General features: G+C 38.6%; 1 protein-coding gene and 1 long non-coding RNA gene across 6 annotated transcripts in view; one reads left to right on the top strand and one right to left on the bottom strand.

Annotated features, from left to right (window-relative positions):
• Positions 1-9,940, bottom strand: part of LOC146768139 (uncharacterized) — a 29,949-nt gene extending 20,009 nt beyond the window's left edge. For all 4 annotated transcript variants that reach the window (XR_014951060.1, XR_014951065.1, XR_014951064.1 and 1 more), the window contains exon 1: positions 299-9,940. This is a non-coding gene — a long non-coding RNA (uncharacterized LOC146768139). The remainder of the gene's footprint in view (positions 1-298) is intronic.
• The window catches only part of CUBN (cubilin), a 148,571-nt gene that overhangs the window by 61,499 nt on the left and 63,703 nt on the right, over positions 1-23,369 (top strand). For both annotated transcript variants that reach the window (XM_085565970.1, XM_085565962.1), the window contains 7 exons: positions 3,492-3,673; positions 9,936-10,110; positions 11,677-11,858; positions 17,025-17,181; positions 18,872-18,988; positions 21,281-21,394; positions 22,975-23,103. In XM_085565970.1, the coding sequence (XP_085422096.1) occupies positions 3,492-3,673; positions 9,936-10,110; positions 11,677-11,858; positions 17,025-17,181; positions 18,872-18,988; positions 21,281-21,394; positions 22,975-23,103 (1,056 nt within the window). The remainder of the gene's footprint in view (positions 1-3,491; positions 3,674-9,935; positions 10,111-11,676; positions 11,859-17,024; positions 17,182-18,871; positions 18,989-21,280; positions 21,395-22,974; positions 23,104-23,369) is intronic.

A 23,369-nucleotide genomic window follows, 5' to 3' on the forward strand; every position in this document is an offset into this window, starting at 1 on the left:
TGTTTATCCCTAAAGACCAAATTTTTTACTTTGTTGCTATAAACAGCACAAATTCCATTTATTTCAATAGAATCAAAATTTTATTTGATATTTCCAGACAAATACAGACATTGGGAGAAGGTTTGTATTCATGTAACTTTGTAATCAAAGTTTTGTAAGCATTTCAAAAAGTTCATTACTTAAGTTTTCTCATTTTGGCATTGTAATCCAGCAAGTTTTAATCTCTTAAGTATTTATGCAAATATTTTTTTAATAATCAACGAGCACTTACAGAAAGCACAACAGAATTGACTCTTACCTCATCCTTATAAAGAACAGAAACATGCATAGACTTCCTGGCAGTTGGCCAGAGATTTCAGAGGTAGTGCTTCTGCTCTGATGTGAAGGTTTCTTGTGGCATATGCTGGTCAGTCAAAAAAAATTCAGGTATGAAGTTTACATATTTGCAGAGATCAGTGAGCTCTTTTTTCTGCTATTAGTGAATTGTTAGGCATAAACTCAAGTAATTCTGATCTTTTTGCAAACAATTTATAAGAAATTAATCTCAGAGACCTAAACTTTACCTCCATTTTACTGGAGCACTTTAAAAGAATCACTCCATTAAAAGAAAGAAAGAAAGAAAGAAAGAAAGAAAGAAAGAAAAGACAAAAGAAGCCTTTTCTGGGAACATCTTTAGTTGGAAGAAAAGAAATGGGACATTAAAAGCAGTTTGACCTTCTTACTCATGTGCTTCCAGAGAATGTTGATTGAGCTCAGAGGAAATGTAAACCTCTCTGGAGAGGGAGTGTGAGTAATCTGAATGCTACCTGCAAGGGCTGCATGGAAGAAAGGTCTGTGCCTCAAAGAGCACACAAGCTTTCCTCTCCTCTGAGCCATTTCAGGATTAAATAAAAAAAAAACTCTTTTGTGGCTATCAGGAACCCTTTAGGAGAAGCTGAGTCATAACTGCCCGCTAGGTTTTAAAGTGTTCCCAGCTTTCTTCAGGCTGAGATAAATAGCAATTGGCTTTCTTTTGCCTGCTGAAACTCCCCTGATCCCTGTTCCCATCCCCTCAGGAGCCGAGACATTAAGTCTAGCTGTTGAGAAACTTTTCTGTTTCCCAAGCTGGCAGCAAAGCAGCCTTTTTCTCCTGAGCTCTGTCCTTAGTGGATGTGTAATTCTGGCTGCAGAGGGAAAGGCTGCAAATTCCACTCTAAGGCTTCCCCAATGATGACACCTTTTTTTCTCCAGTTGTACAACCTCAGCAACCTGGTTTCTTTAGAGGGAAACTCAGCCATCTTCTAATGGCACTGGGAGAGAAAAGGGTTGGTGGCTTACACTGAAAGTTTCTTCCCCTCCATCTCACTGATGAAATGTTCACAGATATCAAAGTTTCAGGGGGTTTAAGTGCTGACAGCCTCAGGGAAGGAAGTGCACTGCCTTTTTCTCCATAGGGATCAAAAGCAAGATTGGTTTAAAATGCACTTCAAAACTTCTTTAGTTCCTAAATTGAGATGCCTAGTAGCTTGACAATATAGCTTTGTGACTGCAGGGCAAGCCACCTCTGACTGCTCCATGTGCAGCAAGGTGGGGAAAAGGGAGAAGAGCTAAACCTGTGCCAATTCATCTATGAGACAACTTCACCTATGTAAAGGTTTACCTGGACTAGTGGGAATTCTTTTGTTTACAAGGTGCTTTTCTGGTGGATACTGTGGGATGGACTGAGAGAGATGAGTGTTACATAGTTGGCATGGCCTCACATCTGGTATTTAGATGTCTTCTTTTTTAGCTTAAAATAGATTCTTACAGCTTTGCTCCCTTTCAGACCTGCTGCTCTTTCCCTTCATAGATTTGTGGTTTGCAGTCCTAGAAGTCCTATAGCCAACTATGAGGAAGTCAAAGTTAGGTTTTCTGTGTGAAGCTGAAAGACTTGATGGTAGAGATGATGGTAAATGCTTCTGGGATTTAGCAACCACAAGTTTGGGATGAAAGGAAAATATTTGCATGTAATTGAAGATCTTGATCTACAGCTTCCTGAATACAGTGTAAAGCAAAGCAATGGCCAAAGACACCTTATTCAAATTGCAAATTATTCTTAGATTTAACAGAGATTAGAGGAGTTTTACACATCTGTGTATATATGTTGAGCAGATCAAAGGAGTATTTTATTTGGCTTATGTTATAAAATACCTTCTATAAATAAAGGCTCTGATACAGATGCTATTTATCACTTCTGACATACCACAATATTTGCCTATGGGAATATAGAACCCACGGTTTATTAGATGGTTTTATTAAGTATTTTGGGGCTTTGCAATGCGACAGAACCTTTCCTCTGGAGATGAAGCCTAAGAGATTGATGGAGTATGGGCATTACAAAGCTCAAGTGACCCTATAAGTTCTGTGCAAGCAAAATATTAGTGCCTAAATGAAGCGCCTGGGGGGCTTGTAATGTTAAGAGCAGAAGAAAAATGCTGCTGGAAGGCAGAGTGGCACACACAAAATCAGATCAAACACAGAATCCTTTTTCTTTCTGCATGTGACAGGTACATAGCCACCCTACTGGCTTTTCTTATGGTAAGGTTTTATTATGAATGTAACTGTTCTAAATCTGCCCTGATACTGGGAGGGCTGCTGTGCCTTCCTGCCCTGTTTAAGCCTGAACTTGGGGACTGAGTCAGGAATAGCATCTTACCAGGAATTCATTAAAGAGAGGCTAGTGGTACACTTAGCACATCTCCATAAAAAGATGATAAAACTAGTGTCAGATGTTCAGCTGCTTTGTCCTGTTAAACCAGGGTCTCCATTTCATCCATTGTTTTGCTACTGGTTTCTTTTTTCAATCTAGCTCACCATATGTAAGAACTTAGTCACCCCAGGGTGTGGGGAGTGGTGTTAGGACAATACTTTCTTTATCTGAAAAGAAAATACATAACTTTTCCAACACAGTTTGTTTTACAATAGTGCTGTTACAATTGAATTTTAAAAAGAACATTAAACCCACCAAGTGTCAGAAAGTTTGTTTATCCACTGTGATCTGGCAGCACGTAATCGTGCTCAGTAGGCTGAGGCACATTGCATTGTCTTTAATTTTATGATTTCAAAAGCAGCAGGAAATGGCATTTTTATGATAGAAAGACCTCCCTGTGATAACTTAGCTTGTGCATTATTTGAAGTTAGTAAGAGCTGAGAATGGATTTGATTTAGCTTTCTTGAACTTGTAAAGTTAGAAGCCAATAAAAAAATTTCCTTTTTTTCTCTGTGTCTCAGCAGTCAGAACAGAGGATGAGGTTTGGTATGAAATGTACCAAAAGAGGAGGTGAAGTACTTCCTGCACAGGCAGTGCAAACAGCTCCAGCCATTCTCTTCCCGAGTTCCCTGTGGCAGAGCAGACCTTCCAGCCCAGAGTACACATTTGACAGTGAAATGGGTGCTACTGCCTGTCCTTATCAGAGCTGTCAGTGAGTTTTTCCAGACCTCCTTATCGACAGGCTGTTTTGCTTTGTTGTCAGGTTGTGGAGGAGAGCTCTCTGGCCCTTCTGGTTCATTTCACAGCCCTGGCTACCCCAGCGGATACCCAAACAATAGGGAATGCATCTGGTACATCCACACAGCGCCTGGTAGCAGCATTCAACTCACCATTCAGGAATTTGACATTGAGTATCACCCAAACTGCAGCTATGATGTTTTGGAGGTAAGAGCATTAGTTTTACTCCTCTAAAATACACAAGTTATATTCATTTCTGTCTGAAACAGATAATCCCAAGAACTGCAGATGCAGAACAAACAATTCTACCACAATTTCCTGTTTCTGCTGAGGCTACAGTTATGTTCAACAGGTATTGTCACAGAAGCTACAATGTTCTTATTATTTTTTGCTTTTATGTCTCTGGTGACTGTATACCTTAATTAATTATGACATTACACTGTATGCTTCCTAACAAAAGACAAAACTGCTTTGAAAAACTTAGTCTTAAAAACCCCACCTTTTATAAAGAACTAAGTGTAGGGTGCTGTACCATGAAGATAATTTCCTAATGCAAAGGATGATGGATCACTGCAAGGGATAACTCAGGTGAGATCTTGTGTAGGACCTTCCAAGGATGTGGGGAGATTTATAACCCTGAGTGATGAAAATTATAAAGAATCTTTGCATTCAGAAAAAAAAAAATAAAAGAAGAGGCAATATCCTAGTCATCTTAGGGTGGTGGGAAAAGGAGAAAAGAGGCCTCTCTAATGATGTTCTGACCTTTTAGTGACCCATAAGACTAGATGACCCTATTATATATGACATATTTTCACACATGTTGGTAAGCAACCAGGTGACCAATCTCAGCTAACACAGTAGAATAGACTTCCAGTACAGGAAGAAGGAATAGGAAATAATTTCAGGAAGAACTTTATAATTATAGACTTTCTCAACTGCTCTCACTAGAGACGTTTGAGATCAATAATGGAGGTACACTTGTGACTTTTTGTCAATGATAATATGTGGGTGACTTTTCAATATTTTTGTAATGAATGCAAAATATTGATTAAGAGAACTTGTACCACTCTACTGCAGTCTTTCTTCTCCTTTTCTGGGTGATGTGATACAGCATACAGTTAGACAACTTTCTGTCCAGTACCCACACTTAAGCTCTGCTTCCCACTCCCACATTCTGACTGCTGTAGGATCTGAGTCTAAGGAAATTGTTCCATGAATTCTCCATCAGTAGCATTAGCAAGTGTACCTGTATGTCACATTACTGACACCAGAGACTATGAGTAGGTGACCTGTACTGGCTGGTTTGGGTATTGATGAAGTCTGTTGTGTTGCATCTTCATTGTTCTTTGTGCCCAGAATTACCAGACTGAAGGTAATCAGCCTATAAACTTCCCTTATGCCTCTGTTGCCCAGAGGAATCCATTAAACAGCCTCCAAATCTAAATTTGCTCTGGATGACCATTTCTTGAATAGTCCAAGGACAATACCTACATCTGCAGATGGTTGCTCAGGAGCTATCATGATCCAGCAAGAGTACAGATGGCTGGCAACCATTTGTTTGAGAGCTTTTTACTGGGAAGGTAGCTGGCCTAAAACCAATTGAGTGGGTTGCCAGACATCAGCTACTTAAAGACACTGTTTAACTGTTTTAAAGACCCTGCAGTTTACTGCTCTGTGCTCCTGAGCAAGGTATTCACCTTAGATTTTGGGTTTCCTTTTTTGCCATTTGCAGGTTAGTTGCTATGTTCTGCTTTTTTTCAACCATACTGATTCATCTGCACAGATGCTCACCTTGCTGCTTGAACTCCTCTGCCTTCCTGCCCTCAGAATTGGCATGCTTCAAGTCACTTGTCTCCTGATCCTGGTTCATCCAGTTCCCAACACCTGACTCTGATCTGCTGGCAGATAACCTAACATAAATGAGCTTACAGACAACAATTGGATCATATCTTAGTGCCTGATCAAAGGTTCTCCCTGGCAGTGTAGAACTTCCCCTGCAGGCACACAGCAGAGCTTTATGTACCTTGCCACATACATATTTCCTTGCTTTTATTATGAAATTCATTCATACCATGATTGACATAGTCTAAGAAGAACAAGTGATGACTCAGATTTAGTGGAAAGAAAAAAAAGAACATGGCTAGCCATTTTCAGAAGCTGCTTTATCTTGCCACCTTCTTTCCTGTAGTTTCTATGTATGTCCAAGCAGAAAACCACACATGCATTTAAGTTTGCAGAGTGTTAAAAAAAAAGTTACTGGTGTGCTCTTGATACTGTGCGTTTCAGTGATCACTAAGGTTCCAAAGGTCTTTCACGTTATCTTCCCAAAAATATCCTGTCTAAGTATCTTTGGGGTTTGAAGTCTAATTTTCCTCATGGTTATTCCCCTGATTTCACATTTTCCTTATCTCTGAGTAGTAACTTCTACTGCTTTCTCCTTTATTTGATATCAAACAATTTTCCAGTTTTAATAGGAAATCAAAATCAGTACTAAAGTAGCTCTGCACTCTGCTGTCCCTCCATGTCCCATTCAGCCTGGTACCTGAAATAAGATGTCCTGTAATAAATATTTCCCAGCAATCACAAAAATTGCTCTTCTGGATGCATTTAGCTTCTGCTTAGGGACACCCTCATCCCTCTGACCTGGCAGTCAATTTAGGAAAATTCTAAGAGATATTTCTCATTGCAACACCTTTGTTGCCAACTTCATTTTTATACCATAATTTCTTGAATATTTCACCCTTGCACATTTGTCTGAAGCATACTCATTCTCATAAAAGGCAGCGACTTCCCTTTCCTTTGACAATGCCTCTTAAACAAGCTGTCATTTCCATGTCAGTATCCCAGGACTGCCATATGTTTCACCAAAACTGTGCAATAATTTTTTTTTTAATGTGAAATCCTCAGGTTATCCCCATGGCTCAAGTGTTCAATGCATTCTCCTTTAATCTTTCTCCCTGTTTCTTTTATGACACTGTTACAGTCTGTCATTTTTTCTTCCCCATCAAATTCCATTCCTTTTATAAATATTCAGAAAACAAATTTAAATTGTTCTTAAAGATATTTTCTAGAAATGTTTCATGGAAATAGAAGACATTATTTTGGACACAATTAAATAACTGAAATAATTTTTAATGGCTTCTATTGAAATTACATTCATGGAGGAAAATTACTATGCCTGCTTTGAATAAATTATGACACATCAATGATGACATCTTCTCCTTTTGCATGGACCAGAGTTTTACAAACTACAAATATATTCTGCCTCAGCAACATGTAGCCCTGAGCTGAAAAGGAAGGAAGACTGTCAATCTATTGCACTTCCAAATCAGATGCTCTGGTCTTCTCATTTAAATATAAAGAAACATCAAGGATTACTACTGTTCTTAATTCTCTGTCAAAGCTGGAAGTTATATCTGAGCAGGGATCAGTGTTATTCCCAGAAAATCTGTGTCATGAGGGTGACCAACTGCATAAAAACAGCTTTCTGTTGCTCATAACTCTGGAATGCTGACTGCTAACATTAAATGTAGCTAACGGGGCAGAAGCAAATGATAAGAACAGATTAAACCCATGGTCTTTATGGCAGTGTCCTACAGCCCTGCTATGCCATCCAATACCACTTTATCTTGGGAGCAGATGTCTGGTCAGACTAGATGTTTATATATTTTTTTTTTCAGCTCAGACATCCTATCATTCTTTATGAACCACACCCTTGAATTCATTCTTTCCATCCATTCTCTTTTCCCTCTTCTTTTTTTTTCATGAGGTAACTATTGGTTTTTCTCTTTGTAGCCAAATATAATATTTTATTGTTTTTTGTCATGGAAACACTCAAACTTGTTTTTATTCCAGCCTTTATGAAAGCATCTGATTAATTGACCTGGCCTAAAGGAGAAAAGAAAATACACTCATGACTATCAGGAGCATGCCTCTGACTGCTTTTTGTTTTGAAACTGTGCAGAAGCTGTTGCTGAACACTTAACAATGTAAAGGACCCCCATATACTTCAGGTTTCCATCAGTATTTATCCCCCATCCTTTATTCTTTCCCAATAGGACAATTTGAAATGTTCAGCTTGGGCCAAGTTAATTTCTGAGGAGATGCTGCAGAAATCAGCAGGGTTTATGTCAGAGCTGGGTTTGGTTCCCTTGCCCATGGGGCAGACAGCTCCAGGGAGCACCAGGGATGATATGAGAGGCTGGTCCATGAGACTTATTAGATGTATATTAGAAACTCCTGCTGTTTCCTCTGCCACAAAGCTTCCCAAGGCTGGTTTAGATGATTAAGAGCATGTGTTCCAGCTAGATCTCATGCTGTGGCTCTGACTCAGGGAATGTAACACAAACACATTTTAAAATTCATATTTGAACAGACCTCTGACAAATGCAGCAGTCACTGGGCCTCACAAGCAGCCAAGCAGTAAGATTTTTTTCTGAAGACACTGAGCTTCCAGCAGACAAACAGGCTTCTTCCCCAGACCATGACAGCTTCATTACAGATTCTGAATCTGAGCTGTGATTTCATCCATACTGACTTCTTTTGAATGCCTTGAGACGATCGATTGGACAGAGGAGCCATTATCCATTCAAGTCATGCAGCCTCCCTGCAGGATGCAAAAAAGTGCTATGTCAGTCAAAATAAAAATGTTTAAGCTATTAAGCCTGTGTTATCAGCCACCAAAGCAAAATACTGTCTTTTGAACATCTAACAGACTATGATGTTTATAGAAAAATTAGTTCCTTATTGCTTCTGGGTCTCACATTAACCTGGAGTCACAGAATTTTTTTTCCAGTTAAAACCAAATTATTTCTGTTATACCTCTAACATCAGAGCAGTGTCAGGCCCTCTGAGTAGTTAGTGAGCACACAATTAATCAAATTATGTAACAATTCACTTAACCCTGAATGTGGGGGGACTAGCTCAGCTCTTTGTTAAACTTGCTCAGATATTTAGCTTGGACAGAACCCAAACTACTTCTGGGGCTTTAAAAGTCTGCTTATTAAAATATTGAGTTTCCCCTCATCTTGAAATGATCATAGGAAAAAAAGACACATATAAAGCTGTTTCTAACAGTAATGTTTCTTTCTGAGAAAGATGCATAGACTGTTTCTTTTAAATTTTTTTATCTTAACCAAACTATTAATTTTTGGAGTGGACTTAAGGTGCTACTGTTGGAAAATTTTACTGATGGAAATTACTGATGGGATTTGTTTGCTTATATTCCTATTCTCTGCTTTTGATTGGTTTTGTTTGTTTCTTTTGTTGTTGTTTTGGGTTGTTAGGGTTTTGTGTTGTCAGAACTTGATGTTATCTAGTTTAATTTTGGGATTTATACATGATAATAAGCATACTTATAGAATTGGAATCTTTCTGTTAATTGTTTGGTTGCTGAAAGACAGCAGCAAATTCTTTATTTGGTGTATTTCTTTTAGAGTTTTCACATCCAAGGTTACTGCCAAGCTGACTTTTGCAGCTGCAGTCCTACCAGGCACATGCAGTGAAGGTGGTAGACTGTTAGTATTGGGTGCCATTGCATTAGCATGCAGGAAGCCAAGAACATACAATCGTTGAGGGCTCTAGGCACCAAAATCACATGCCAATTGGAAATTGCACTGAGCATGAGTGTTTTCTTCAGCTTTGACTGGGAAGACTAGAGAAGGTGAGCCATTTCCACCACTTACAAATGGGCTCAAACTAAAATCCTACATCCCTTCTGGAAAACAAGAAACAGGACTTCAGCACTGCCCCATAATTCACTTCACTTAGTTTAAAAATGCATTGTAAGTACATAATAATGCTGTGATGCTTAAGGGAGTAGTGGTTCTCTGGTTTATGACTGCCTGAGGCACACTCTTCTGAGTAGGAAACAATTACTCTTAAAAGCCAAAACCAGTCTTTTGTGGCAAATATGTATGCTATATATCCTTGCTTCCAAAGAACATTATTAAAATGTAGCTTACTTGACCCAAATCCAGCTGCCCTTGAAGTAAATAAAGTTGCAAAGCTTTTTTGTTTTATCAGATTATGAAATTTGCCCCCAGTTTAAAAATCATCTTTAACTATGCCTCTAGATATCAGTGGTGCAAATCATCTGCACAGGTTCCTGCAAAAAGGAAGTAAGCAAGCATGCAAAAAAATCTGGGTCTATGTGCTCAGAGAAACAAAGTGCTAATTCTGGAGGGAAAGGGAAGAAGAATCTGGCCAAGTCCCAAACAGACAATTCTATTTAATGCAAGGCTGTTCTCAAATAATCTAAAATTTTAAACTCGGTTTGTACAGGTGGTTCAGATACCAAGTAAGTCTGCAGAGAAAAAGACTCTAAGCTGCTTTACATTTTAAAATGTTGAATAATTTTCAATACTTATAGATGGGGTTTTATTTCCCTCCTGAAAATTAAACAGTTCTCATGTACTCTGTCTGGCAGACACTCTCATTGGAAAACTGACAATATTTCTTCCACTTCTAGGTCTTTGGTGGCCCAGATTTCCTCTCTCCTAGGCTAGCCCAGCTGTGTGTTTCAAGATCAGCACAGAACCCACTGCGAGTCTCCACCACTGGCAATTCAGCTACTGTCCGCTTCGAGACAGATGCAGCAGGGACAGGGAAAGGCTTTAATGCTTCATGGCAAGAGAATCCAGGTGGTGAGTACACTGATTAATGCCAGGAGAAATTCAGGAAGTCTGAGAATTGAGGATCAGCCATGCAAGCATTCACAGTAGTCAAACAGCATAGGATTGAAAGCTGAAGGAGAAGTTGGGTGATATTGAATTTGGTAAGACTTAGAGATGCTGAAAAACACACGGAGTTTAAAATTGTCTAATTATCTGAAATCTAGGCCTTTAAATGTATTTTGTCTTGGTTTCTTCTCTACATAATTAATGAAGACATTCCTGCAATGAGCAAAGGATTTTTCATGCTAACACTTCTTCTCACTCACCCATACAGAGTCCTTTATTCACTGAATGGTGCTTTTGTTTTTAAATGGTAAACTGAAAAACAGCTGAGAACACTAGCTTGAAAAATTCAGTACACTGGACCCCAAAAATATTTGTAGTGATTAGTAAATACTTGATCTCTATAAGGTTAATGCATCCCCCAATGTGATTATTTTTTCACAGCCTTTCTAGTAATCACTAAAACAAGAGATATGCTTAAAAGACTCAACCACATCTCTACATGTGAGTTCTTATAAAAAGGCCAATTATTGGAAAATAATTGCAATGAAAAATGATGAGAGGCAAATTTTAATTCTTGCGGTTTTGCTTGATTAAGCACACTGATTCATTAGCTTGTCAAGGTTTATACTTCTCCTCTCTCACAAGTTTTATGAGAAAGGCACAAGATTTTTTTCTTTAAAAAGAAGTCTACAATAGTCCTTTGAATTAATCCCTTTTGAGATCTGGTGGCTTATTTTTTCTACTTAGGCCCCCTGAAGCTTTCTTATCCCTTTACAATGTCTTGCCTGCTGTACTCCAAACCCCTCTAGCCTCTGAAATACCCACTCACCAGAATGTAAAAACAGTATAGGTTTTTTATCCTTGTCTTTCTTTTTCCCTTCTCCATATCTTTTTAAGATGTAAAAGTCTGCTTGTGTTAGTCCTGTTGAAATCCCTGGTACTTCCCACACAGAATTCATTATTCCAGGCTATTTAGATATTCATGAGCACCAGATCTGTTCTGACCAGAAGTACCTGAGGGTGGAGTCCTCAGGAAGCCCTCGACTTCATGGGTAGAGAAGTAAAAATGTGAGGTTTACTGTTGCTGCACTGCTCATGAGCAATGAGGAGCTCCCAGCTCTCTCCGTAGAATAATTTTCTCACCCTATGCTCAGCTAGGCCTAGTTATTGCTTTCTCAGTGTGCCAGGCTCTGGCATTCATATGAACAGTATTTTGTATTGCTTTTACAGTATTGAGGATTGAGGAACACCAGCACTAGTGCTTCAGCATTTACATCTACCACCAGCTTGGGGCTACATTACTCCCAGCAGTGTTGTCACATATTCAATTATAATGATAATGTTATACTTTCCTAAAAGGAATTTCCATTGATTTTTGTTGCACACTTCAACTGTTGTAGCACTCATCTTACAAAAGCTTAATGTAGGAAATATAAAGAAGGAGGTGTTCATAATTTTAAAATAGAGCTGTATTCTCACTAAGTATAAAAGAAAAGAGCTTGTGATTAAAACTGATTGTGTTTTTTTCAGGCTGTGGTGGTATTTTCCAAGCTACCAGTGGGGAAATCCATTCTCCAAATTATCCTCAACCTTATCATAACAACACAGATTGTTCCTGGGTTATCCAAGTTGACCAAAGCCACAGAGTCCTATTGAATTTCACAGATTTTGACATTGAAAATCACCATTCATGTAACTATGACAGTGTTGAGGTAAGTAACAAAAGAAATTTAAAAGGTTTCTTTAATTAATCTGGTGAAATGCTTGCAAAATAACCTCATAAATAGATAACTGTTATGATGACACCCTTTCCCATTTATAATGCAGTTTACCACAGCTTGCTCCAAGCCACAGGATGAACTGCTGACATATACAGCGGATTGTCCACACTCTGCTACAAACTCAGGAGAGAGGGAGCCTGCACCCAGAGGGAATTGTTGCTGGCTAATTTTCTTTATGTATGCACTGTTTATTCAGGTGCTCTGCAGCTGTCTATTTAATTGCTTCATTAGACCCACTGCTCTCTTTAAAGCTTCACATTGCTGCTGATTTGTGAACTTTTGTTGATGTCAGAGAAACTCAAATTCCTGCTCAATCAGTGCACAACAACGAAAAACTCTCCAAGTCTCCTCTTGGCCTTTTGGGAGCAGGGACATGAAATCCTGGCCCTCAATGTCAGATCACACTTCACTCAGTACAAAGGCATGTGTGATCAGTACTAGTCAGATAAAGCACAGTGACTGTAGCCCAAAATCCAGCTTTCCTCTCCTTGATAAACTGTCATTCACAAAGAACTCAATTTGGCAGGAGCTGAAACTCTTTTGAAAACAGCATCAGTTTTAACAACATTGCCTCGTAAAGCTTTTTTGTACTGAACTAGAAAAAAAGGAAATGTGTCCCCATTTTGCTCAGCAGAACTGAAGATTTCATTTGCCCACAAAGTGTCTTTGTACAATAACTGTTCCTTTTTTTATCCTCCTGGTTATGAAGCATAAGGAAATATGGTTATGTCTTTTTATTTAAATTATTAGCTATATCAGAGGACCTGTGAAAAGGAACTTTCAAATCTATTCTTGCTATGACGCAGGAATAGAAAGTCAAACTGCCTGACAGAAACACAGGCTGAGATGGCTATATTTGTATTAATGCAAACAAACCATTAAAAAATTAAGGGTTAAAGTCTGAAAAGGCCTGATATTCCAGTTTCTCTTCTAGACCTGATGCCAATGGATGTTTGCACATATCTTAACACTTTGTGGAGTGCTCAGTTCTGTGAGCTCGTTGCAACTACAAGCACAGTTCTCCCATTACATTTACAGGCTGGATAAAAAGCTGAGTTTTGAATCATTGAAATGAGTCATTCCCTCAGTGGCCAGAGGAGATGGCTGTGCTTGAGCTCTTTGTGTGAACAGTCTGCAGACCATGTGCAGTGACACCCCTTGTCCTACAAAGCTCTAGGAGTATCTGGTGTTTGCTTCTGCTCTTTGGTTTTTTGGGAGTGCTGAAGAAGGGAGTTGCCCATTAGCCCCAGTTGTGCAAACACAAGTGGAGAATCAAATTTGATGCAGACATCAGTCACTGCCCACACAGTAGAGTGTGGTCTGAAAATTGATGAGGGGAAATGCTGGTTTGAAGCCAAGAGATAATAAAGGGATCTGAGGCCTTGGAGTATGAGGTAGAGTTTTTCAGTGCTCATGTAGGGAAACCAGCCGGGCAAGAAAGGAGTAAATGAGGTTTCTTTCACTCCTGGTATGCCAGTAATATGAGAATCACTTGTTAGCAACACCTAGATGCAATTTGTGTTCACCTTGTTTCAAGACTTGCTGTATGCCTCACACATAGGAGAGCAGAGTGAGGGGACAGAGAGTGGCTGGAAAATATAAGTAGATGTCTGACTGTGAATGGTTTAGGAATTGCATTCCAAAAGCTGTGTAAATGGAAAATACAGGCAGCTAAGGAAGCAGGTGGGTTGTTTTTCTCTCCCTAATATAGGAACAACTACCATATATGAATAGCACAGGGGATCCACCCTTTTCTGTTTCTTGAATTTTCACTTATCTATAGGGATTTTATTTGCTCTGTGAGTTCTCTTGGGGCTTCCCTCCACCCTCGAGTGTACCAATGGTCTTTTCCTTCATCCTCCCCACTCTAGATCCACTAATTTTCCCCTGCATTATGACTCAAGATTTTTTTATTTTCAAATATTTCTACCATAAATTCCTTTCTATTGGGAACACATGAAAATGTATTTTTTTCCTCTAAGGTTCTCCATTGCACGTGTGTTATGTGAGCAAAGTGGGAGGAGGGAAAATACTTGTGACTGCTGCTTCTTGACTATGCTGCAACTCCATAAAGCCTGGTGCATTTTTCTGTTCTGCTCAGTGATTTCAGATGTGAGTCTCATCACAGATCTAGGTTCAACCAAATGTATTCTGAGCCTGTGATGGTAAATCATGGGATAACTGCCCTGAGCTCCCTCTAGAGCCAATGGAGAGAGTGCAGAGGGCACATATTTAATTCATTTAGCTTTCTAAATTTAGTTGAGTCCTCTGCTTCTGCACCTCAGTTTTCTTATTTGTTCTCTGAAAGGATGACCATCTCTTCATCTGTTAAATGAGGGTGTATAGCTTTTCTCTAATCTCAAGTCTAACTCAGTTATATTATGTAGAGAGCATAAGATCTTTGAGAAGAGTTTTTTGTTGTCATTGTCACCATACTTGAGTAAATTTTTAATTCCTCTCTGTGTACCCACCCCTGTGTACTGCTGTCAGGAGTGTGTGACTCACAAAAAAATTTGTTTATTTGAAGGCAAATTGACAGAAAGAAATTGTGAATGCACCAATTGCTGTATTTTTGGAGTATGTTTAGCCAATAATATATCTGATGCTATGCCAGGAGCTCAGGTCAGCAAGTTTCAAGTATTTGGAGACTGGAGGAGAACATGACTCAGAAGGCAGTGCTTGTAGCACAAGGTCTTGAAAAGGAGAGCGAGAAATAGCTTATTCTATCCACTGAGTTTGATTAAGTAAATGTTTTTTTTTGTCCCTGTTGCAGTGTAATAAGTAAAACACAGGAATGTAGAAATGTAAGCTTCTGGGAGATAGAGAGGAGGTATAACTTAATTAATTCCAGGTACTGGCAAAGAGGATCTTTCAAGAGAAAACAGTTAGAAATATGTGGAGTTTTTTTGGCTCAGAAGACAAAAATGAACATCTTTTTGTTATGTGTTTGTGCAAAATTCAGGACACATTTGAAGAAGGCAATGAGTCACTCAGTTATGTTCACTGTGGAAAGGGAATTGCTGCTATGCACAGTGCAACTGAAAACTTGGTTTTTAAGTAAGCAGATGCATTGGTTTTACTTAGCCCTGCAGCCACAAAAATGCATTTTTCAAATGTTTTTTAAAATAACTTTAAGAAACTGAAGAGATTCAACTCTTTCCTGAGCTAGTGTGTGAATATTGTGGTTTCTGATCTAACTGCAAGCCTGAAATCCTTCTGGTCATATCCTTAGCTGGGCAGAGTCACGCAGATCAAAGCCAGCATTTTACCAGGAGTAGTCAGGCACTCTCTCTATGCCCTGTCAATGCAATGCTTCTTCTCAGATAAAATCCTCTCACTACTGTCTAGGGAAAGACACTTCTTTAATTCCTAAGGGTTATTTTTCCCCCCATATTCCATGGTTTGTGGTTTTAACTCCAGGCTGCCTGATTTATATACAGAATGTATGTGCAGAGGAAGAATAAACACTGCACACTGTGTATTAGAGGGTGATTGTGGCAGGCTGCCAAGAGAGAAGAAAAGGTTGAATGGATGGATATTTTTGGGTGTCTTTACCAGGTACTCATTTTAACAGGCGTTGCAGACTTAATGCTCCATCACAAGATCCCACACAGCTAGCTAGTGTTCACAGAACCACAGGCAAATGCTTAATTCATGAGTACAGCTTGACTATGTAGGGTATGTCAGGGGATTAAGTAGGAGTTTTGTCCCTTGTTCCATAGCTCTGAGGTTTATTTGAGACAGGTCATCTTTCTCTCAGCTGCTGTTTTTTGGTTTTTTTTTTCACTAGTGTGTTCAAAAGCCTTTGAATACTGGAGGCAGAAACATTGCATTGTGTTATGCAGTCTAGTTAAAATTTTCTAATTCATTGGTGCTGCCTTGCACAGACTTGCTGGAATGTGAGGCATTTTGAAGTAAAGGAAGATATTGTCAATAAAAAGTACATGTCTTCTAATTTAATGACATTGGTATAGCTTTCATATAGCTTTTGGCCTCCTGGCTTCATTTTTGAGTGCTCCCATACAGATTTTAATCCATATTTTTCTTCATTATATTAAATGATGTGCAGGGCAGGATGTTAATGCTGAAACAGGAACTGAATTCAACTGCTGTTGCAGCCAGAAGGCTCCTCCTCTGTGGTCACACAACTGTGCTGGGAGCTCCAGCACTCCTTACTGCTGAAGACAGGCACTTCTGAGGCTGTCCCATGGCTCCAAACACAGCAGCAACAAATCACTTCTGCTGGAGTGCTAGGAAGGATTAATGGGAGACTGAGACTGGCCATTTTTCTCTCTCTACTTTCTCTTGTCAAAATTTTGATGTTGCTTAAATTATGAACTCATTGCTTATAACTTCTCTGTCATTCTCTTCCTGATTGTGAAACAGGAAGGAAACAAAATTATCAGCTGTTGGGGAAAAAAAAAGGAGAAGGAAACCTTTTGTGGTAAAATTAAAAGTGAAGTTTTGTAAACCTATATACTTTCTTCCTCTTTTTTATTTTCTTTTTTTTTTTTTTTACTTTTCTTTATCCTCTGCTTAAATAGCACTTCACATATATATGTGTAATTCACAGCACTCTAAAGCTTTTCTAAGACATAGATATAGGACTCTGATCCTTGATGCTGGATCTAAAAACCATAATCCTAGTGACCTTTTATCCAGAGTCATAGCTCTTACTGCTGCACCAGTTGCATGTTAGGACCAGTCTGGAAATCTTTACTGAGACAAGATGTAAGGTTTAACTGAATGAAAGCTACGCAGGAGCTCATGCTAGCGATTAACAGAAAACAGTAAATATATGGGGACATCTGGATTGTTAAATGAGTGTTGTTTCAATACCCAATACACATGAAAGAAGATGTTTACTTGGGGCATTTCATTTGCATTTAGTTACAAGGGTCACAGTAGCTTCAACCTGAAATATATGCATTTTTTTGGAAATTCCAGTTAAGATAGGCAATGTACAGTTTGTTTGCACTGTCCATAGCAGGACTACATAATGACCAAAATGTATGAAACGTAAGAGAGGGAATGAAATAAAAGTCTTCTCAATACTCCCATTGAAATCAAATACTTCATTTGACCTTTTCTTAACAGGTATTTGATGGTCCTAACAATGAAGCACCACTTCTTGAAAAACTCTGTGGAACACAGCATCCTCCTCCTATCACATCCTCCAGGAACCTGATGTACATCCGACTGCACTCCGATAACACCATCCAGCACAGGGGCTTCAGTGCTCACTTCACTGAGGGTAATTCATCATTTACATTAATGCATATTTATCTCATCACCACTTTGTATCTGACATAGTCTTTTAGCACAGCTAATCATGGCAAGTGTTATTTCTACCCATGCAGCACACCAGTGTGTATCTTTATCAGGAGCAAATTTTTCCAAATTATAGATAAAAGACTTTAAAGTCTGAGGATCAACTTAGATTCTTCAATTAGGAAAAAAGAAATCATACTTTTTATAGCAGGGCATCTAGCACACATCAGCTACCTCTTATTCTTCCTCCCTAGAGGGCTAGCTGTCCATAACTGTCCTGAGAAAAAAGTGCAACTGGCAGTGTCCACAGACCTAGTGACAAAATAACATTTTATATGTCCATCCATGCGTGTGAATCTGAAAAGCTATAAAAGAATTCTGTGTGGTGCTGTTGATGAAGTCCATGGATTCAGGCCTGCATACCCTGCCAAACATCTACTATCCAATTTGTGGCAGACTAATTGGTATTTTACATGGCTTTCTTTTTAATGAAAAATGACACCAAGTGGCAGAATTTTTTTCATGAAGTTACGTACTATTTGATATTTGGTGATTTGCTTTTTACTTTTTCTCAATAATTTGGGAAACAGTTTTTCCCCAAGATGCAGGCATTTAACTTTTGCAGAGAAAATCAATTTCTCTCATTTTCCTCTCAGGATTCTTTTCACTGTTAATTATTGCTTTTCCCAGAAATGTTTATTTCTTGAAAATATTGTAAAAATTATAAAGAAAAGGAGGATTTTATATCAACAAAAAACTCAGAAATCCCAGTTACTGAGGTACTAGTTAGATGCCTAATTAGGCATTTCTGGGTAATAGCTGTGAGAACCTAAACTGTTCAGCTTTCTCAAAACACATATACTGGATTCAGTACTGCACAAACTATGTCTGGTGAGTGAGTGCTCCCTGCCTAGGATTTTAGCAACCCAGCTTCCCTCTTCCAGAGAAAACTCAGTTAACTAAGCCCCATCTTTTGTTTGGTATTTTAGGCAGCACAGCTCAATAAATGAGCCTCAATCTTCAGTACTCATCTCCTCACCCTGCAGCTGAAAGCAAGTGTGTGTTAAACTCTGACCTGGGCACTTTATGAGCAGCCAGTGAGCTTACAGATGAGCATGGCAGCACTCAGCACTGTCAGCCAAAGCTCTGCAGTCAGTCAAGCTCCAGTGTGTGTGCAACACCTCACACAATTGCAGTTTTGCTGACACAGCTTGCAAGAGGATCCTGCCAATACAATGTGGGGCCACCCTTGGGTGCTGGAAAGTTGTGAACAATTACTTATGATTTTTATTTCCTAGCTGCAAGCATAAACAAATTACCAGAGAAATGGGTGTATTGCACTACCCTTAAACCAAGTTATTTTGGCTCCAAGGTATCTCTTCTGGGCTATGAAGAGGTGAAAACTATCAGGTCTAAAATCACTCTGGCTTCTTGCAGATGCTCAGCCAGGTGCAGCATGGCATGTGGATCCAGGTCAAGAAAGTGCAGCCAGTGCTGGGAACTAATCCCTAAGTTTCTTCTTCTGATTAAATACTATTGCAAATTTTATCCTCATTTCATGCTGATGTACCTTATTACACTTTATGCATTCATTTTCACTACAGTATCTAAGCAAGGTGATTTGTATATATAAATATTTATATATGTATCAATCTTTGTGTTTTGTTCTAAAGCATGTGGAAGTTTCATAGAGTCAGATTCAGTTGGGGCAGCAATTTCCTCTCCTCTGTATCCTGCCAAATACCCAAACAATCAGAACTGCAGCTGGATTATTCAGGCTCAGGAACCATGTAAGTAAAAACATCTTTTATAGTTAGTTAGGATGACTAACATCCTCATCTTCTTTTCTGTAATAACAATGCAAAATTCCTCCTTTATTTCTTTAGGAAGTTCTGCATCCTGGTAGCTGTGAGTGTGGCTCTCCCAGTCTGTCACAAGTCAGATTTCACTGTAAAAGATTCATGCATAGTGAGGAAAACAATTTACAACTTTGTCATCTTAGCCAATTTACAGTGACTTAAGTGTTAAAATTATAAATGAGGTGTTGAATGCTATGTGAAATTGGACGCATTTGTGAGAAAATCTAAGGTTTTACATATATTAAAGCACTTGTATTTAGCTGACCTTATTTTGGTCTGGAGTTTTCAAGCTGGAGTTGTGTTACATAAAATCTATGCTGTTAACATTAAAAAAATTAGATTGAATAATGAGAAAAGGTACACCGAAATTTCAATTTCAAATACAAACAAAAATATATAAATAAGCTGTTGTTATGTGCATAGATATGCTCTCAGCTATTCATAATTTTACACAGATTAATGATTGATCATAAAACACCGAATATTTTCCATCAGATACTGCTACCACCTTTAATACCCTCTATTAGCTTTACATTATATAAGATTCCTAAAAATAATTTGTATGTGTTAAATCCTATAATAATGTGCTGATATCCTCATTTTAAATAGCAACTATTCTAAATATAATATGTACAACTTCAGTTGTACATATTATATTTTGATATTGTTGATAAAATCCTAGAATGTTTCAATCATATTTATAAATTTATTTTGCTGGTTTATAAAACAAATATCAATTTGCCGAGAAAATACCAAAACATAAATCAGGAGATAAGCAATTCTTGTTTGAACATAGTTACTTACACAAATAGGATGTTCATGAAAAAGACATCATCTGAGCTGTTCATCACCTATGTAACATTTATTTTTAAAGACAAACTTTCCCTGGATTCATATTGAAAACTCATACATGACTGCTGTCTCCTCAATTACATGAGCATTGAGAGACCATAAAAATGCTACGTGAGAAGCAGTGACTTCCAACACTTACCATCAGGACCATCACATGCCTCATGTTACAGCTGCATGTGGTTTCTTTACACTGTATATAATGTTATTTATTTATAGAATTACATAAATAAACAGGATACATACATTGCATTGCATACATGTCTGATAGATTTAGCCAATGGCAAGACACAGCAGAGTTCCTGCTCTGCTTTTACTGGGAAGGCCAACAAGTCTCCTGCTCTGACCACCCACTGTGTTTTTCCTTTTTGCTGTGTATCCTGAGGACCTGCATTGATAGCTGTAATTGATTGACCAGGCGGGACACAAAGGCGTGGGGAACATGTGTCTGCAACTGAATGCCAGTCAGCAGCACCCTGCTGAATGCAGCCTCGGCTCCATGGCTGTCATTTCAGCTTATTCAAGCCAATTAAGTGGGGCCCAGGGAGAAGCAAAATATTTGTGTCAAATTCAGTTTGGTCAGTGTGGGAGAAAACTTAGTTATCATCTAAATCATGAGACTCTTTCTGACCCACTCAAACTGCATGGAACCCTAAGGCCAGTAATAACTGCTGTCCCAGATTGGTGTCAAGGACAGCTTCTCTTCTGCCAGCTGTGGCTTCACCTTTGTTTATATCAGACAAGTAAGAGTAGTAGGAGAGTCAAAAATACCCTGAATCATAAATCCTCTTTTTCATAATATAGCCTGCAGTCCAAGAGTGTGGAAAATCCAATTCTGTACAAGTATAGCTGAGGGTAGTTAACGATCCTTTGACCAGTCCAATTGATGAATGTGGACTGTTGCAATATGTTGAAAGAAGTGGCTCTTTCTAAGCCTGGAGCAGGGCACATTTGTCCAGATCTATGGTATAGATTGCAAAGGGACAGCAGGTCATGGGTGTGTAGAAATAAGTTTTGTTTCTGAAAGTCTGTAGATTTTCCATCTTTTATTTGCTATTTTTTTTCAGTATATAATGATGCTGTCCAGAAACAAGGAAACTTATATCCATGTGTATATGCTAAATCCTGTCCTTCTAATGTTGATTGAATTAGAAAGTACTGAAAGGTACTGAAGAGATTTACCAGGACCTTTGCACTAAAGGTTAATGCATTTACATCAAATTCATTCACTATATAATGAAAAAAACTACTTCAGATATGCTTTATGGGAACTAATTGACTTCAGGGGGAAAAAAAGAACATTTGTTTACATGTAAATATTTCTCTGTGAAATTACTAACTTCTTCCTCAATTTTTACTCTTTGCTCTTGCCAGTCAACCATGTCACACTTTCATTCACTGACTTTGATATTGAAAAAAATGGACGAAACTGTACAACTGATTTTGTGGAGATTTTGGATGGAAATAACTATGAGGCTCCTCTTCAAGGTATTGTACCTTTCCCTTGTGTATTTGATATATATAGAACTACACCCAAGGTAAGCAGGAGAAGGTTTTCTGTTCATGGTCTCCTGCTCCATGGAGTTTCTTTTATAACAAAATCTCCTTGGCCTCTCTGGCCAGAGGAAATTGAGAATAGATAATAAGTTTTCAGTGTGAATGGCAGAGTCCTCCCGGGCTCTGACAATACTCCTAAAAAGCTGCAGTTTGGTGTTGACTCCAGCTGCCTTTTCCTTCCTCCTCAGCTGAACAATGTAGGGAACCAAGCAATTCAATTTAAACCGAATTTCCAGTTAACTGCACAAAAGCATAAAATAACAAATAAGCACAGTCCATGCTAAACACTGGTAAGGCAGCTGCAAACTCTGGGAGTGGAAAATGGCTTTGTCAAGCCATGGAAAGCCTAACTCTTCTGCTCTTTCCTGAATTTTAGATAGCTTTCTTCTGACTTCTCTGGAGAGTACCATCCCCTTCAAGTGCTGGGAGCAGCCTGAAGTGGCAAAATTCAGAGCCCTGGCCACAGGGTGGTCCCAACTCTCCTTGTATCCTTAGGGATACCTCTAATTCCTTTCTGGAAAATTCAGAATATCCCTTTCTTATTATGTTCTTCCTTACTCAACTTTTGTTGAGGCTCCTTTGTTGGGAGTGGGGCTGCAGTCAGTTTAAATGGTTTGTAACTAGGACCAGAATTAATTTTTTATCTCCTATCCTTGTCTTTCACTTGCCAGAAGGACTTTTTAGTACTTAAAGGGGACACGTAAGAAAGATGGGGAAAAACATTTTAGAAAGGCATATTGAGATTGTCATGGTTTTAAGCTAAAAGAAAATAGATTTCAACTAGATATAAAGAAAACATTTTTTTACTAGGAGGGTGGTGAAATACTGCAAGAAGTTGTCTGGAGAACTGGTAGATGCCCTGGAAACATTCAAGATCAGGCTGGATGAAGTTCTGAGCTACCAGATCTAGTTCAAGATGCCCCTGCTCATTGCAGGGTGGTTGGACTGGATGACCTTTAAAGGTTACTTCCAACCCAGAGTATTCAATTATTCTATGATACTAGCTCCTATCTTTCTTTTTACTGACAGATGCCCTTTTGACAGATCATGACTCATATTCCTAATCCTCTGTTACAATCCATTACAAGAGAAATGGTCTGTTATTTTTCAGTTGGTTTTTTTTGTTTGTTTGTTTCATCAAAAATCAGTTAAGTGAAATAGAAAGCACTGATATATTTAACAGGTTTTTTTGTGGTTTTTTTCCAATTAGGCAGTCATATCATTTTTTTCCTTTTTTTTGAGGGAACTCAATGATAGAATAGCCAGGGTCGAGGGTGTCTGGGTTGCAGGAGGTCCTTTCTCTGCTAAAAAAAAATTGCTACAAGAGTTGAGTTTTGGGAAAATGTCATGGAGTATTTCTTTTTTATGTAGATTGGATTGACAACTGCAATTCTAAGCAACAAACATTACTTCTGCTTGTTGTCAGGCATGAACTCCAAATATTAAATTAGCAGTAGTAATTAGATGCTGAACACTTGTTTTTTTCCCCTCTGTGTTCTGCTCTCTTTCAGGCCGTTACTGTGGCACTACTATGCCACATCCTATCACTTCTTTTGGTAATGCCTTGGTGGTGAATTTCATCTCCAACAGTGATGTTACTGCCAGGGGTTTCCATGCCACCTATGCTGCATCGTCATCATGTAAGTCCATACAACAGGTGCTACTTCCTTTTGCCACTGACTTTTAAGAAAAAGAACAGAACAGATCTTTACCTCTTTTTCTCTCTGTCATTCGATTTTTGAACCTCCCGTTTTGCCTTCCTCTATTTAGCCAAGGTCTCAGCAAGTACATCAACAAGCTAAAAAACAAAGAGACAAGGAGAAATGCTTTCTTGATTAGCAAGTGCTCTGTCTCTGTCAAGCTTTTTTTTTAGTTTTTTGGTTTTGCCATCCTTTCCAAGCCTCTG

The sequence above is a fragment of the Lonchura striata genome, chromosome 2 (genome assembly GCF_050655825.1).
Source record: "Lonchura striata isolate lonStrDom1 chromosome 2, ASM5065582v1, whole genome shotgun sequence".
Lineage (NCBI taxonomy): Eukaryota > Metazoa > Chordata > Aves > Passeriformes > Estrildidae > Lonchura > Lonchura striata.